At 47.4% G+C, this 19,009-nt stretch overlaps 1 protein-coding gene across 1 annotated transcript in view; it reads right to left on the minus strand.

Annotated features, from left to right (window-relative positions):
- Positions 1–5,046: 5,046 nt before the first annotated feature.
- The window catches only part of LOC146808941 (protein BTG3-like), a 72,668-nt gene continuing 58,705 nt past the window's right edge, over positions 5,047–19,009 (minus strand). Inside the window, exon 5 of the mRNA XM_085615742.1 lies at positions 5,047–10,227. Within this exon, the coding sequence (XP_085471868.1) occupies positions 10,042–10,227 (186 nt within the window). The 3' untranslated portion in view covers positions 5,047–10,041. The remainder of the gene's footprint in view (positions 10,228–19,009) is intronic.

Below are 19,009 nucleotides of genomic sequence, written 5' to 3' on the forward strand. Positions count from 1 at the left end.
ATACATGCTGTTTGGCATTTGCAGCTTTGTCCATGATGCCACTTACCTTTTGGTCACTGTCATGAGGGGGTTTTTAGACCCCATCACCACAATGCTCAACATCTGCTGCAGTTTGGAACCTCACACAACTTTTGTTCTACAGAGTGAGGGGGTGTTATTTTTACATTGCCACAGTGCTAGTGATGCTTGCCTTGTGTAGGCCACACTCAGTTTTTGGTCACACATGTGATGGTAGTTACATTGTATGTTCGAAGTCATGATCACTGTTGTGGGCATTTGTCACAGACTACACACTGTTGTCATGATGTTAGGGGGGATGTATTTTGCTGACTTACATTATGTTGGTGTATGATGGATGTGTGGCGCATCACACATCCTATGGGTGGGGGTGGCAGTAGTGATGGGCAACAGGTCCCCTATGAGTGGGGGTAGCAGTAGTGATGGGCAACAGGTCCCCTATGAGTCAGGGTGGCAGGAGTGATGGGCAACAGGACCCCTATGGGTGGGGGTGGCAGTAGTGATGGGCAACAGGTCCCCTATGGGTGGCAGGAGTGCTGGGCAACATACGCCCTATGAGTGGGGGAGGCAGTAGTGATGGGCAACAGGTCCCCTATGAGTGGGGGTGACAGGATTGCAGGCCAACATAAGCCCTATGAGTGGGGGTGGCAGGAGTGATGGGCAACAGGTCCCTTATGGGTGGGAGTGGCAGTAGTGATGGGCAACAAGTCCCCTAGGGGCGGTGGTGGCAGGAGTGCTGGGCAACATACGCCCTATGAGTGGAGGTGGCAGTAGTGATGGGCAACAGGTCCCCTATGGGTGGGGGTGGCAGGAGGGCTGGGCAACATACGCCCTATGAGAGGGAGTGGCAGTAGTGATGGGCAACAGGTCCCCTATGGGTGGGGGTGGCAGGAGTACTGGGCAACATAAGCCCTATGAGTGGGGATGGCAGGAGTGATGTGCAACCGGTCCCCTATGGGTGGGGGCGGCAGGAGTGCTGGGCAACATAAGCACTATGAGTGGGGGTGGCAGGAGTGATGGGCAACAGGTCCCCTATGGGTGGGGGTGGCAAGAGTGCTGGGCAACAGGTCCCCTATGGGTGGAGGTGGCAGGAGTGCTGGGCAACATAAGCCCTATGAGTGGGGGTGGCAGTAGTGATGGGCAACAGGTCCACTATGGGTGGGGGGTGGCAGTAGTGATGGGCAACAGGTCCCCTATGAGTGGGGGTGGCAGTAGTGCTGGGCAACAGGTCCCCTATGGGTGGGGGTGGAAGGAGTGCTGGGCAACATAAGCCCTATGAGTGGGGGTGGCAGGAGTGATGGGCAACAGGTCCCCTATGGGTGGGGGTGGCAGGAGTGATGGGCAACAGGTCCCCTATAGGTGGGTGTGGCAGGAGTGCTGGGCAACATAAACCCTATGAGTGGGGGTGGCAGGGGCGATGAGCAACAGGTCCCCTATGGGTGGGGGTGGCAGGAGTGCTGGGCAACAGGTCCTCTATGGGTGGGGGTGGCAGTAGTGATGGGCAATAGGTCCCCTATGAGTGGGGGTGGCAGTAGTGCTGGGCAACAGGTCCCCTGTGGGTGGGGGTGGCAGGAGTGCTGGGCAACATAAGCCCTATGAGTGGGGGTGGCAGTAGTGATGGGCAACAGGTCCCCTATGGGTGGGGGGTGGCAGTAGTGATGGGCAATAGGTCCCCTATGAGTGGGGGTGGCAGTAGTGCTGGGCAACAGGTCCCCTGTGGGTGGGGGTGGCAGGAGTGCTGGGCAACATAAGCCCTATGAGTGGGGGTGGCAGGAGTGATGGGCAACAGGTCCTCTATAGGTGGGTGTGGCAGGAGTGCTGGGCAACATAAGCCCTATGAGTGGGGGTGGCAGGGGTGATGAGCAACAGGTCCCCTATGGGTGGGGGTGGCAGGAGTGCTGGGCAACATAAGCCCTATGAGTGGGGGTGGCAGTAGTGATGGGCAACAGGTCCCCTATGGGTGGGGGTGGCAGGGGTTATGGGCAACAGGTCCCCTATGGGTGGGGGTGGCAAGAGTGCTGGGCAACATAAGCCCTATGAGTGGGGGTGGCAGTAGTGCTGGGCAACAGGTCCCCTATTGGTGTGGGTGGCAGGAGTGGAGGGCAACATAAGCCCTATGAGTGGGGGTGGCAGGAGTGATGTGCAACAGGTCCCCTATGGGTGGGGGTGGCAAGAGTGCTGGGCAACATAAGCCCTATGAGTGGGGGTGGCAGTAGTGATGGGCAACAGGTCCCCTATGGGTGTGGGTGGCAGGAGTGCAGGGCAACATAAGCCCTATGAGTGGGGGTGGCAGGAGTGATGTGCAACAGGTCCCCTATGGGTGGGGGTGGCAAGAGTGCTGGGCAACATAAGCCCTATGAGTGGGGGTGGCAGTAGTGATGGGCAACAGGTCCCCTATGGGTGGGGGTGGCAGTAGTGCTGGGCAACAGGTCCCCTATGGGTGTGGGTGGCAGGAGTGCAGGGCAACATAAGCCCTATGAGTGGGGGTGGCAGGAGTGATGTGCAACAGGTCCCCTATGGGTGGGGGTGGCAAGAGTGCTGGGCAACATAAGCCCTATGAGTGGGGGTGGCAGTAGTGATGGGCAACAGGTCCCCTATGGGTGGGGGTGGCAGTAGTGCTGGGCAACAGGTCCCCTATGGGTGTGGGTGGCAGGAGTGCAGGGCAACATAAGCCCTATGAGTGGGGGTGGCAGGAGTGATGTGCAACAGGTCCCCTATGGGTGTGGGTGGCAAGAGTGCTGGGCAACATAAGCCCTATGAGTGGGGGTGGCAGTAGTGATGTGCAACCGGTCCCCTATGGGTGGGGGTGGTAGTGGCACTGGCCATACAACCCCTATGGTGGCCTGTTGTTAGTGGCCAGGATATGGATCCCCTTTGTGTGTGTGACTTTTTGCCAGTACGTGTCGTTTGTTTGTGTGGTAGGTGTCTGACTTACCGTCTGTGCCGTCCGCGTCTGTTCCTGATCCGGCCATAGATGTAGAGTATTGGTATGATCTGCGCGATGAGATTTATGATGTGTTCGTCTCGTACATGCTGCTTGTTGCTCCGTCTCGTACCCGTTGCAAGATGGTCCGCCTCGTAGCCGTGGATTGATTAATGGCACGAATCGTAACGGATATGCTTCTTTTCCAGATGCTGTGACGTGCCGTACGTGGCAACCCGTCCGGCGCGTAGGAAGTATACATCGTACTTGTCCGGGCGGAAACTGCTATGGATACTGCTTCCGGGTGACTCGGTTCGGCGTTGGAAGTTACGGCTCGGACGGAGAATGAAGCTTGAATCACAGCATACGTGTAGGTCGGGTTTTTGGTAGTTATGCGCATCGTACTTCATTAACAGGACGGACCGGTTCCGGGTACGTGTCGGTCGCAAGGTAAGGCTACGAACAGCTCTCGGAGAGCTGTCAGACCCGGATTGGAATCGACCCCTGTGTAGTTATACATTTCTATAGTTTGTACTCACTTTGGATGGTTTTCTTTGATGATTTTATTTTGGAGTGTGTAATCCCGCGTGCAGTCTAGGTTATCAGGTAACTACAGTTTTTAAAATGGTGGACGGCTCCTTTTATACGTTTTGTTGTGTTGAACGTTATTGAAAAGTAAAATTGTATGATTTTTATTTGTCTTTTTGATGGTGTAAGAATGTAAATAATTATTTTGTTATGTTATGTTTTGTATATTTTTCTTTTGGTATGTTTTACATTCGTTTTGGCTGTTTCTGGGTCAAAGTAGTTTCAATGAAAGAGTTGTAGGACTTTTGTTTGTAGGCATTTGAAAACGGTATTTTTATTTTTATTATGTTGATACTAGGTGTGTTTTATTGTAATTTTTGCATGCAAAGGTTTCCTATTTTTTATGGTAGTTTACTTTGTGAAATAAATTATATTGATCTTAGTGTATTTGTTTTGTTATTAAATATGAAATTTTTCAAATTGTTGGGTAACTGTATATGATGGTAAAATATTTTTATATATTATTTTGTATTAATTTAGTTTTACCTTTATTTAATATGTGTTTTATATGCTTGGGTAATGTTTAGTATAATTATATTTTCACAAAAAGGTACATTTAGTTTAAAAAATACTCTAGTGTTAAATTTGTTACTCGAGTATTTTTTCATTTTGGTAATTTTAGTAAATATTGTGTTTAAAATTAATGTGTTTATTGAAGTAATATTACAAAATATATGAATATAAATAAATTATTAATATTAAATGTGAGTATTATTTTTAGTGCTCGGGTATTACTTTTAATGCCTAGGTATTACATTTTTTTAAAAATCCGTTTTACTACACTTTCCCACCCAAAACCCCTATTTTCCCTGCATCCCGCTACAGGGGTTTACTATACAAATTTAAAAAATGCGTTTTTAAAGTGTGCGTTGGGATAGTATGCGTTGTAATGGATTATACAATGTATTATACTATATTTGCGTTGTAATGGTATGCGCTGTAAAAACTTGCGATGTAATGTCAGTTGCATAGTAAAAATTGCGTTGTAAAAGCATGTGTTGTATTTGTTTGCGTTGTAACGTCATATATTTGAGAGAGAGAGCGAGAGAAAGGGCTGCAGGTCACACGAGGCAGCTACACAGCGGGACTGCAGGTCACATGAGGCAGCTACACAGCGAAGCTCAACATTACCAGGGTCACTGCGAGTGAAAGCGGATTCCAGGTCACATGCGGCCGCTTCACAGTGCGCAACCCAACATTACCAGGATTGTCGATGAGGATATAAGACTGAAAGTAACATATGACAGTCTTCCAGTGCACAGCACACCATTACCAAGGACACCAGAAGTGATAGCTTACTGCAGGCAACAGAATGCAACTCACTGATGTACAGGTGAACAATAGCATGGGTACTACAAGTGGAAGAAGACTGCAGTTAACAAAGGGCACTTTCCCAGTTTACAGGCCAACATTACCAGGGGCATCAAGAGCAAAACAGACATACACCCTGACAGACTAGTACATATAGACATTTCGTCAATTCCTTTGTAACAATGAAACAACTTCAAAGCTCAGTGTAGTTTTGAATATAAACTATTTATTGTTTTGTACAAATTTATAAAATTAGCTCAAAAGTCTCTTCTGCATAATAAGACACAAGTAATATATAAAAACAATACATTATTAAAAACAGTTAATTTCAAATCACAGAATCCCGTTCCACAGAAGTATTTACATGGCTTTTATAAATATTTCAAGACATGTACACAAATTAAAATAAAAGGTTCCACTTTTGCAGAAAAAAACCTGTGGAAGATGTATAAAGCTAACACCCAAATCCCTTGTGTTCCAGTGTAGGGGTGATTTGTCTGCATGCCGCTGCACCTCATCACCACAGATACTGTGGGCAGAAGGGTTGAAAGCTTGACATATAACAGAACAAATATAAATAAAACTACATATTTGTCCAGCCAGTGGTGAATGCCACTGTAGACACCTTACAACTAATCTAAAATCATAAAATCTTTAGCAATGTCTGAAACGCACACTACTGTTAGCTGCACATATCGAGTACCAAACTTTCAGGATACAGTAATATACGTAGGGTCTGCGAGGTACCAACTTATTTCACATAAAATGTTTTAGATCCTCCCTGGTACTTTCAAGGACAAAGCTCAGACTTCTCTATGGCTGATGCTAGATTAATTGAGTGACATCTATTTTTAACAGTGATGTCATAGTCTTTCATCAAGTGCCAGAAGTGATGTTGCAGTCTGACTTTGGGTTTGTGAAGTAATGTATCTGTCTCATTTTCTTTTGTTGAGTGAAATCCCACCAGGAAGCAGAACTTGCATCAGAGCTCTGTTAAACGGTACTTTACAGAACTTCCTAACCCGCCCCAAAACACCCCCTAACCTAAAAAAGAGCTACATAATGGCACAACTTCAGAAAATGAGGGGTCACATAAACCCTAGTGTAAAAAGTAAAAACAATACAGCAGTGCAAGTTTGCAACAGGTGCCTGGTGTTTTTTTTTTACAAATCAGATTTACAAATGTGTTGAAAAATGAGGTACAAGGTGCAGTAACAGTGTTTGTGCTCCTTCTTGAAGCATTTTTCCCTTGCTTTTACTACCAGCTAACAACTGGCAGTAAAAGGGAGTACAAACGCGGAGCATAACAATTTGCGCTCCGTTCTTAATCAGAGGCAGTGCAGAAGTTGAGTAAAAACGTTTAAGCCAATGTCTGCAAAGCAACCAGAGCTGAAATAATCTAGTGAACATCTACAAAATCAGCAGATTTTAGTTTGTGATGCACGCCTTCTTCAAAGGAAACTAACATTTAAAAATGTATTAGGACAGGACGGTCACAGTTTCATTTCTAAATCACTTCAGTAAATGGAGTGCAGCTGTCAGTAGAGGACTGAGCGATTAAAGTCCAGTAAGAGCGTGATGGACAGGCAGCTGGCTTCGTTTACTCACTGTACAATTAAAAACAGAATACAGTGCACAGGGAGACCTTTGCTGGTAGACAAGGTGGGTGTGTACCTGAGACCAGGAAAATATCTCACAATTTATTCCAGTTAAATGGCACAGTGATTCACTGCATACAAATAATTCTACTGCACATAGTAGGTTTCCTCTGGAAGCCAAGAGTGATCCCATGCGGGAACATTTAAAACACAAAGGGGCAAATTTAATGGTATCATATTTGCGACACACTTTCGCCACGCAAGGTGATACAAGACGACACCTAGAATGAGATTTACCAAGCAAAGCAAGGCAACCTTGTGAGGCCCTGCGTGGCTTGGTAGATCTGAAGTAACGCAATGCAGTGCAAGTTGCTGCTTTCCGTTACTATACCCTGTGAAGGCATTCCATGGTTGGAGCGTGGGTGTTCCCACACATCCACCCATGGATTTTGGCACATTCGCAGATTTACCAAGACTGGTAAAACTGAGAATGGGAGGCGCAAGCAGGAAACATTTCTTTATTTCTCTCTGTTTACTCTTTATAAGCGTGCTGAATTCTGATCTTAGAAAGAGGAGAATGCTTCTGAGGATTGCTTTTGTGCAGAAGGTGCCCCTTCCTGCACAAAAACAATCCTGTCGTAACGCAGGCACAAGCAGCACACCCTGCACCGTGAGAACAGGAATGCACCATTTAACGTTCAATATGGCGCATTCCTTGCCCTCTCCCTTTCACGCATTGCAGCAAGCAAGCATGATAAATCCGGCCCTAAGCATTTTTAGGGGCTTTCAAACATTAGATGATTTTCTCTCAGCTGGGACACGAAGACCTTTGCAGAAAGATTGTGGGCTTTTTACAATATTTGGCCCGAGGATCAGTTTCATTTTTGTGAATGCCGTGCTCGTTTATTGCCATTTTTACAAGACTTGCAGCCTCCAGTTTCCCGGAGGAACAAATGGAGATTTCATTGTAATGCCACTTCCTGCTTACGTCTCATGAACCCTTCCTGCTTCCCTGGGGGATCACAGTTACGGCAAACTGAGGGTAAATAAAACACACATAGCTACCACATGATAAAATATTAGAAAGCTTTTCAGGCACCTGTTAGCAGAACTCGGATGACTTTTAAAGTAACAAAATATCACAGAAGTCTTCCCTCTGTACCAGAGCACTGCCTTTATATACTTCTAAAACTCTGAAGTGAAGCAAGCGTTACCCTGAGTGTTGTAATGACGTGCACTGCCAAAGAAGTGAAAATCAATAAAGACAAAGGAAATTTGGTAATATTTTTGCCACGGAAAAGTGGTCAAAGACACTTGGGCCCACACTAGTCTGGAACACTGAAACCGTGAACGGCTTCCATCTTGGAACAGGTTTGTTTCCCCTTTTATTCAGTGGGAGGTCCTCGGACAAACAAAATACAGTTGCTTAGTTCTTCAGTATGATGCAGGAGTAATTTGGAATTGCTGAACATGCATCCTTCAATCATACACAGAGATTTGGCGTCCAGACACTATGCTTTGTAATTTAAATGATCTTTTGTTTTTTTCACATTTTTCAGCATTCTGTGCATTTTCATTGTGGTTTCCAAAATGGCTCTCCTACTACATAGAATGACCCTCTCTTTCTAAGATGGCTGCCGCGATTATATGGGCCAAACAAATGGTTTTTCATTATATTCCCCGTTTTTTATTCTCCAACATAACAAAGATTGCAAGGAGCAGAGGGATAATTTTGTTCGACAAAGAGACCTGTGTGTGAACATGAAAGCACTGAGTTTCCATTGCTGGCCCCAAACAGGGCAGTTCGTAAACAAGAATTTTAAATTAAATAATAAAGTATCTATGTAAGCTCATTTGGTAAAAAGCAACAATCAGTACCAAAGCACATCAATAGCTACAGCACTCTACATAAATTCACATCATAAAGTGTAAAAAACCAAGCATGGAATTGAACAGTCAGGTATGCTTGCGCGTCCAGGGAAGTACGCATGTGTGTGGAATGTAGCGTGTGCATGGATGAGATGCACAGGCAGTGGAATGAGCTCAGATTTAACTCTACTCAAGGGATCTAGACCGTCACGGGGCACAATATGATTGACTTGTTTAGTTTGTCAGTGCAGTGCATTCTGGAATTTGTAGTATTGTCTACTGCATTGGTGAGCAGCCTTGAGCATAACTGGTTATACTAAAAAGGCAGCTGAAAACAGGTGCGCTTTGGCTTAAACCCTGGCTTCTTCTTCACCACCACCTCAAAGCCGACCACCTCTCCCACTCCCTCCTGGCCCCACCATCAGATCCAGGTTTTGTAAAGAACACAATTTTCAAGATGCTCCCATTACAATAAAATATCTTCTATAAAGCGCTTAACAGTGCCTTGGAGCCGCCTGCAGTAATTCACATTCGTCCACTTTCACAGTCAGAGGAAGATATTTTTGTCATGTTCTCCTTCTTCCTGTTGAGCTTTCTTTGTTATGCCAAGATGATTGACCAAAGTCCCTCTCTTATAGACCCTCTGAATCAGGGTTTTCCGCGAAGTCGATTTTGAACAAAAAGTGTGCTGTAATTAAACATGAAATCAATGCTTGAGACCCCAATTCTAGCAAAAAAGCACAATTCACTAAATACTCCCTGCAAAGTAAATCTGAACTCGCTCACAGGCTGCATTCCAAGAGATTTCCAAATGATGCCGTTTGCAGCGCTGCCCCACCAGTCTGAATGCATTTCTCCTCGCTGCTGGGGCAATGGATGTGGAGTCTGAAGAAAACAGAAAAAAGCTGCCACATACCTCAAGCTGATTTCCCCAAATCCCACCCGTTTGACCATCCCACCCCCAGAAGGCATCTAGGCCGCCTCGTTGCTTCGGCTCTCGGTATAGTTTGCATTTTGAACTTCTCTCTACTTAAAACCACATCCAGGTCATTCAATACAGAGCGGGAACGAGGCCCCTTTCTGTCCCAGATGTTCACTTTTGACCTTCAAATGTTGCCAGATGTGCCTTCTCGATTCCAGGAAATGTGCGTCGCACAGTGATGACATCAGAGTGACTCCAGTTCTTCTGAACCAACGATGTTCTTGACAATGAGATGCTTTGGTGTGTGGAGGTGGGAGGCTGGGTCCACAGCTGATGAATTCTCGCTTCGTCCTCTGGCCAGTAACTGAAATGAGTGACATTCTTGCTGCTAAGTAAGTCAGATGGTAGAACAGGTTTGGCCAGCACTCCCTGTGAGGTAGAGAAGCAACACTACAGTTCAGGAATGCATAGCGATTTGTGTTCGAAAAGGAGGCTACAAATTCGTTAGTTCAGGCTGGTTGGACACAAAGCAAACCCCAAACTCACCTTATTTCATGCACCATGTTTAGCACCTGCTAAAGTTCCCAAAAAGTCAAGGGCCTGCCCAGCCAATTGTTTTTTTTAAAGAAAGTTGATATCTGCTATGGTCGCGGAGCTGGAAGTCTGACACCCTCAAGGTAGGACGCAGGTTAAAGAAGTCACAAGTAGGGCTGGGGCAACTGGTCTTCGTGGCTGTGGGCCTTCCCTGAGATGCGTTTGCCCCACCACCGTCCATTGTTCTGACTGGCAGTCATGCATTCAGGCCACGGTCCTCAGGACTTGGCCACCTTGCGCTTCTGGCGGGCAGTCCGCGAGGGCTGTGGAAAGACCTTCTGAACCTTGGGGTAAATGTAATACAGGGTCATGGGTTGGTAGGTGGGGATGAAGCTGAGACTGCTGCTTCCATACGGGATGAAGAACGGCGCGGCCGGAGCAGGGTGGTAGAAGTACTGAGTGCCCTAAGAGGAGAGAAAAGAGTGATGTCAGAGAGGAAAAAATAATGGACATGGTCAGAGGGGCATGGGATATCAGTCCAGAGAGGAGACACAAATAAAGCAGAGCAAATCCCTAAAAAGAGAGGATGGACTGGGGGATGGAAGGACAGGGAGGGCAGAGAGAAGTCAGGAGGGAGTAAAATACTAGATGTATAAAAGGAGAACAGACCGAAGTAAATGAGAGGAAGGAATGGGGAATAAGAGGGTAGTGAATGGAGGGAACACAGAATGAGGAGTACGAGAGGAGAGCAGGGATGAGAAAGGAAGGATATATCGTAAATAACAGTGATGAGAGGAGAGAGCAAGAAATTAGGAATATAAGAGAAACATAAAACATGAGGAAAGAATAAGGAACAATCAAAGTGGGTATGGATTCCGATCCCCTGTAAATACACCCCATTTGTGACCTACAGCAGGGAGCACTGGTCAATGCACCACATTAGTGCGCTGCGACCCCCTAATTTATTCCAAGCACTAGGCCTGGAGGCAGCTCTGACAGCGCTCATCACTCAGGGCTTGCAAATGCTCATTATTGGCCAGTACAGTACTGGGTCCCACACACATCCTTGGCCAGTACAGTACTGGGTCCCACACACATCTCAGCCATGCGCATCACTTGTGGCTTCCAAGCCATCCCACCCCCGATCTCCCTGCACAGGGCCCCACACACATCTCAGCCGTGCACATCACTTGTGGCTTCCAACCCATCCCACCCCCAGATCTCCCTGTACTGGGCCCCACACACACCTTGGCTATGCACCTCACTTGTGGCTCCCAAGCCAGCCCCTGATCTCCCTGTACTGGGTCCCTCACACATCTGTGCCATGCACCTCACTTGTGGCTCCCAGGCCAGCCCACCCCCTGATCTCCCTGTACTGGGTCCCTCACACATCTGTGCCATGCACCTCACTTGTGGCATCCAAGCCAGCCCAGCCCCTGATCTCCCTGTACTGGGTCCCTCACACACCTCGGCCATGCATCTCACTTGTGGAATCCAAGCCAGCCCAGCACCTGATCTCCCTGTACTGGGTCCCTCACACATCTGTGCCATGCACCTCACTTGTGGCATCCAAGCCAGCCCAGCCCCTGATCTCCCTGTACTGGGTCCCTCACACACCTCGGCCATGCATCTCACTTGTGGAATCCAAGCCAGCCCAGCACCTGATCTCCCTGTACTGGGTCCCTCACACATCTGTGCCATGCACCTCACTTGTGGCTCCCAGGCCAGCCCACCCCCTGATCTCCCTGCACAGGGCCCCACACACATCTCAGCCATGCACATCACTTTGTGGCTCCAAAGTCAGCCCACCCCCTGATCTCCCTGTACTGGGCCCCACACACACCTTGGCTATGCACCTCACTTGTGGCTCCCAAGTCAGCCCACCCCCTGATCTCCCTGTACTGGGCCCTCACTCATCTGTGCCATACACCTCACTTGTGGCTCCCAAGCTAGCCCACCTCCTGATCTCCCTGTACTGGGCCCCACACACATCTCAGCCATGCACATCACTTGTGGCTCCCAAGCCAGCCCACCCCCTGATCTCCCTGTACTGGGTCCCTCACACATCTGTGCCATGCACCTCACTTGTGGCTCCCAGGTCATCCCACCCCCTGATCTCCCTGTACTGGGTCCCACACACATCCTTGGCCAGTACAGTACTGGGTCCCACACACATCTCAGCCATGCACATCACTTGTGGCTTCCAAGCCATCCCACCCCCGATCTCCCTGCACAGGGCCCCACACACATCTCAGCCATGCACATCACTTGTGGCTTCCAACCCATCCCACCTCCTGATCTCCCTGTACTGGGCCCCACACACATCTCAGCCATGCACATCACTTGTGGCTCCCAAGCCAGCCCAGCCCCTGATCTCCCTGTACTGGGTCCCTCACACACCTCGGCCATGCATCTCACTTGTGGCATCCAAGCCAGCCCACCCCCTGATCTCCCTGTACTGGGTCCCTCACACATCTGTGCCATGCACCTCACTTGTGGCTCCCAGGCCAGCCCACCCCCTGATCTCCCTGCACAGGGCCCCACACACATCTCAGCCATGCACATCACTTTGTGGCTCCCAAGTCAGCCCACCCCCTGATCTCCCTGTACTGGGCCCCACACACAACTTGGCTATGCACCTCACTTGTGGCTCCCAAGCCAGCCCACCCTCTGATCTCCCTGTACTGGGCCCTCACTCATCTGTGCCATACACCTCACTTGTTCACTTGTGGCTCCCAAGCCAGCCCACCCCCCTGATCTCCCTGTACTGGGCCCTCACTCATCTGTGCCATACACCTCAATTGTGGCTCCCAAGCCAGCCCACCCCCTGATCTCCCTGTACTGGGCCCCACACACATCTCAGCCATGCACATCACTTGTGGCTCCCAAGCCAGCCCACCCCCTGATCCCCCTGTACTGGGTCCCTCACACATCTGTGCCATGCACCTCACTTGTGGCTCCCAAGGTCAGCCCACCCCCTGATCTCCCTGTACTGGGCCCCACACACACCTCGGCCATGCACCTCACTTGTGGCTCCCAAGCCAGCCCACCCCCTGATCTCCCTGTACTGGGTCCCTCACACATCTGTGCCATGCACCTCACTTATGGCTCCCAAGCCGGCCCACCCCCTGATCTCCCTGTACTGGGCCCCACACACACCTCGGCCATGCACCTCACTTGTGGCTCCCAAGCCAGCCCACCCCTTGATCTCCCTGTACCGAAAACCGCACACATCCATGCCATTCACCTCACTCTGGCCCTTAAGACCTCCCTCCCCCTGATTTCTCTGTATTGGGGGCCAAAGACAGTCCGTCTGAGGCACCTCAGTCCTACAGCATCCCCTACGATGGGACCCCCCCCACACACCTCTCTTACTGGGAGCCAAAGACAGTTCTTCTGAGGCACTTCAGTCCTGCGGCATCGCCTACAATGGGACCCACACACACACCTCTCTTACTGGGAGCCAAAGACAGTTCCTCTGAGGCACCTCAGTCCTGCGGCATCCCCTACAATGGGACCCCCCCACACACACACCTGTCACTGTGAGCCAGGCAGTTCTTCAGATGCACCTCAGTCCTGCGGCATCCCCTACAATGGGACCCACACACACACCTCTCACTGGGAGCCAAAGACAGTTCTTCTGATGCACCTTAGTCCTGCGGCATCCCATCCAATGGGACCCACACACAACTCTCACTGGGAGCCAAAGACAGTTCTTCTGAGGCACCTCAGTCCTGCGGCATCCCCTACAATGGGACTCACACACACACACCTCTCACTGGGAGCCAAACACAGTTCTTCTGATGCACATCAGTCCTGCGACATCCCTTACAATGGGACCCCCCCACACACACACCTCTCACTGGGAGACAAAGACAGTTCTTCTGATGCACCTTAGTCCTGTGGCATCCTTTACAATGGGACTCACACACACACACCTCTCACTGGGAGCCAAAGACAGTTCTTCTGATGCGCCTCAGTCCTCCGGCATCCCTTACAATGGGACCCCCCCACACACACACACCTCTCACTGGGAGCCAAAGACAGTTCTTCTGATGCACCTCAGTCCTGCGGCATCCCCTACAATGGGACCCCCCACACACACACCACTCACTGGGAGCCAAAGACAGTTCTTCTGATGTACCTCAGTCCTGCAGCATCCCATCCAATGGGACCCACACACAACTCTCACTGGGAGCCAAAGACAGTTCTTCTGAGGCACCCCAGTCCTGCGGCATCCCCTACAATGGGACCCTCACACACACACATACACCTCTTACTGGGAGCTAAAGACAGTCCTGATGTACCTCAGTCCTGCAGCATCCCCTACAATGGGACCCACACACAACTCTCACTGGGAGCCAAAGACAGTTCTTCTGAGGCACCTCAGTCCTGCGGCATCCCCTACAATGGGACTCACACACACACACCTCTCACTGGGAGCCAAACACAGTTCTTCTGATGCACATCAGTCCTGCGGCATCCCTCACAATGGGACCCCCCCACACACACACCTCTCACTGGGAGACAAAGACAGTTCTTCTGATGCACCTTAGTACTGCAGCATCCCTTACAATGGGACTCACACACACACACCTCTCACTCGGAGCCAAAGACAGTTCTTCTGATGCGCCTCAGTCCTCCGGCATCCCTTGCAATGGGACCCCCCCACACACACACCTCTCACTGACAGCCAAAGACAGTTCTTCTGATGCACCTCAGTCCTGCGGCATCGCCTACAATGGGACCCCCCCCACACACACCTCTCACTGGGAGCCAAAGACAGTTCTTCTGATGCACCTCAGTCCTGCAGCATCCCATCCAATGGGACCCACACACTCTCACACACCTCTCACTGGGAGCCAAAGACAGTTCTTCTGAGGCACCTCAGTCCTGCGGAATCCCCTACGATGGGACCCCCCCCCCCCCACAAACACCGCTCTTACTGGGAGCCAAAGACAGTCCGTCTGAGGCACCTCAGTCCTACAGCATCCCCTACGATGGGACCCCCCCCACACACACACCTCTCTTACTGGGAGACAAAGACAGTTCTTCTGAGGCACTTCAGTCCTGCGGCATCCCCTACAATGGGACCCACACACACACACCTTTCACTGGGAGCCAAAGACAGTTCTTCTGATGCGCCTCAGTCCTCCGGCATCCCTTACAATGGGACCCACACACACACCTCTCACTGGCAGCCAAAGACAGTTCTTCTTTTTTTTTTTTTATTGAAGAGTAACATGACGCAGATATCCTTCATCACAATAAAAAAAAAATCTCAGAGAAAAAAAAAAAGAGATAAATAAGCACTCAACCATAATTTTCATCAAATACATTATCTGTATCATGACTCTGGTTTTAGCAAGTTGAGTTTGTGTAAAAGGTCGAGAAATGGCTACTGGATGTATCTTTCTTTTTTTTCTGTATGGCTAATTTAAGAATCTTATCAATAAATATTTGTGGACTTAATAATCCGTCCAAACGACGCCGGATAAGGGAAGATTTGCGCTTCCTGCGGGCAGATGTTCTCTGTCTACAGGAAACACATGTCGATGCCAGTCAGCATAAACTTTTGGAGATTGAGGGATTTCAATTTGTGTCTTGGACTAAACTTGAGGCTAAGACCAAGGGTGTTGCAATTCTAGCTAGACGTGGAAAGGTTAATATTACTCGCTCCGCTGCGGATAGCTTAGGTCGTTGGGTAATAGTATATGGTAATTTCCAGGGCAAAAATATTACACTTTGTTCTATTTATGGTCCTGTTTTGGATGACCCTACTATAGTTAATTGGCTCAGCTTAGAGCTGATAGGCTGGCCATCCCCGTTTATAATTTGCGGAGATTTGAATATCAATATAGAGTCTGGCACTGTAAATCAACTAGGGAGTGTTTATACTGGGAGGAAGCCTAGGGTATACCGTGCTTTAAAACACTTAATAGATCTGCATGGTTTAACGGATGCATGGGCTTTTTTTTATCCGGCTGACCCCGGCTTTACATATTTTTCTGCACCTCATAGAATATGCTCAAGGCTGGATTATTTTTTTGTTTCACCCGTACTACTTCAGGGTTCTGGTATTTTTAGATTTCCACGAGTAATGTCGGACCATAATCCGCTCTTGCTTGAAATAAATACAATGATCTGTAGGACTCAAATTAACGCTTGGACGTTCAACCGTGCACTACTTAAGGATATAGAATATATTGATAATATGTCTTTATGGATCACTAGGTTTTTGGAAGAAAACATCAATAGTACAGGTATACAGAATGTCTGGGATACATTAAAGGCAGGGGTTAGGGGTGAAACAACACGGTTTGGCTGTGAATCTCAAAGGAAAGAAAAGGCCGAACTGCAACGATTATATACAGCACTTGCAGAAGCAGAGCAGAATCTGGTTAGTCAGATACGGACGGGTGGTGATAGCGATGCTGCTCAAAACCGGATTATTTTAGTAAAATCAGCCATAATCGAACTTTCTCAGGCTAAGGCAGCCAGTAAATTTCTAATCTGGAAATCTAAAATGTTCGAAAATAGTGAGCGAGCAGGGCACTTGTTAGCCTCAAGAATCAAGGAAAGAGAAATAGCCACGCGTATTCAAAATATTCAAGATCCAGATGTTGGTTTGGTGTCCGGGGACAAGGATATTTTGCTTGCTTTTCAAAACTTTTATCAACATTTGTATAGTGAAGATATTAGTGATAATGATATGCATCAGATGGAAATACAAGAGTATCTACGGGAGGTTGTTGTTGACACACTACCTCCGGAAGAACGTGACGCATTAGAAGCTGAAATAAGTATGGAAGAGCTTTTGCAAGCTATAGATTTTCTCTCGGGCGGGAAAGCTGTTGGTCCAGATTATCTACCAGGAGAATTCTATAAAGTATTCTGCCTTCAATTGACTCCTGTTATGTTGGCTCTATTTAAGATAGTCCAGATGGGGGAATCTTCCCCTGAGTCCTGGCAGAAGGCCCGAATTATTACATTTTTAAAGAAAGATAAAAATCCAACGGACATGGGCTCATATTGTCCAATTACGCTTATTAACAGTGACGTTAAAATCTATGCCAAGGTGCTCGCCATGAGATTCTCTGGTGTGATCAAGTCGCTGGTCTCTGTTCATCAACACGGCTTTGTCCCAGGTCGGGAAACAATCAACCATATTCGTCGCACAATTACACTATTTGATTATACTAGGGTTTCAGGGAATCCTATGGCCTTAATCTTGCTAGATGCGGAGAAGGCGTTTGATAGGGTCTCCTGGCCCTTTTTATGGGCGGTTCTAAGATATTATGGTTTAGGAGAAAGATTCATTACTGCAATACAAATTATGTATAGACAACCCACAGCGCAAATTTCAATTATGGGCACACAGTCGGGAACTATTAATATTTCAAGAGGTACTCGACAGGGTTGCCCCTGTTCCCCTTTATTATTTGCTATTTATATAGATCCCTTAATTAAAAAATTTCTTTTGAATAACCTGATTAGTCCAGTAAGATCCAAGGGTGGTGAAACTAAAATACTGGGCTATGCAGATGATCTTGCTATCTTAACAGATTCACCCGAAATTGCTTTAGTGGAAATTCAAAAACTGACATCTCAATTTGGCAAATTATCCGGCTATCATCTAAATGAATCCAAAACCCAAATTATTTGTAATTATAAGATCTTACTGGCGGACCCCAGGGTTACTGAGACTGCTAAATATCTTGGGATTTTAATAAATTCAAATCCAGAAGTGATTGTGGAGATTAATTTGAATCCTATGTTGTGTAGGATTGAACAAGATGCCCGGAGGATGAACAATCTTCACCTAACACTCATGGGGAGATGCAATGTTATAAAGATGCTTTTTCTACCAAAGATATTGTATCTCCTCAGAGCTATCCCCGTTTTATTCGACTTAATATGGTTTAAAAAAATCGAACGTATTATCTCATGGTTTCTTTGGGCAGGGAAAAGACCCAGACGAGCCTTTAAATTTATGACTCTACCAAGAGAAAGGGGTGGCTGGTCTGTGCCTAATTTTCAGATTTATTATTGGGCTATCACCTTGAGACATATCCCTGTGCTGCTTGATTGCCCTGATTTTGAGGAGCGGGAAAATTCAATATATAAACTTGTGTATGGAGAGGAAATCTCAGGGGTTTTATTTAAGCATATAGATTTTGCATATTTTAAACGTGTGAGGTTTAAAGGTCTATTTGCCGCTTTCAAAATCTGGACATCTATCCGGAAATTATTTAATATTGGTAGAATACATTTATACACTCCAGTTAATAGTAATACTCTTTTGCCTCAAATTTTTGCTGATGGATACTTTAGAGAATGGAGGGCCCACGGGGTTAATAAGCTAGGGGACTTGGTTTCGGATGATGGGGTAAGGACTTTTGAATACTTAAAACAGAAATTTAATCTTAGTAATCAACATTTTTTTAAGTTTTTACAGATCCGGGATTTTCTCTCTCGGAAGATGGTTAGTTGGACTTCTATTTCGCTACTTGAGGCTATCAAAGGTGGGCATTCCACAATATCCTCAATTTATAAAATGATCAACGAAAAAAGAAAAGACGATTTGGATAAACATTTTGGCCGATGGCATGCAGGATTGCATGTTGGGCAGGAGGTCTGTGAAAAATCATTACGGCTTAGTTATATCTCTACCCTATCCGCAAATCTCCAAGTCCAATGCTTTAAAACCTGGCATAATCTGTATATAACCCCACAGCGTATACATCAATGGGGGGGGACTATGGAAGTTAACTGTCCCAGATGTGGTGAGCTTGCGGTTGATATTATTCATATGTTCTCTTCTTGCCCCAATTTGCTTCCTCTGTTCAACAAAGTTGAACGATGGCTGGAAATATTGTTTCACCGTACAGTTCTACTTTCATCTCAGGCAGTTATATTAGGGGTAACTGAAGTGGATATGACGCTCCACGAGCAAAAGTTATTTTTTGTTTCAATGGCTGTACTTAGATTATGTTTAGCAACTGTTTGGCTAGATCCATCCCCTCCATCAGAACATGAATGGTTTAGTAAATTTCTAAATGTCGGGAAGTGGGAGCGTTTGGTTTTTAGAAGGAGAGGCCCAAGGGCCCGTAGAAATGGGGAATTGATTTGGGCTCCTTTGATTAACTGGTTGGATTGTGTAAACCATTGATTCTTGAAATCAGTGTAGTATGATAGTAATGTATATTAATTATGTTTGTATTGTGTATATTATCTAAGTAGTTA

Source organism: Triturus cristatus, chromosome 7, assembly GCF_964204655.1.
Source record: "Triturus cristatus chromosome 7, aTriCri1.1, whole genome shotgun sequence".
NCBI classification, from domain to species: Eukaryota; Metazoa; Chordata; class Amphibia; order Caudata; family Salamandridae; genus Triturus; species Triturus cristatus.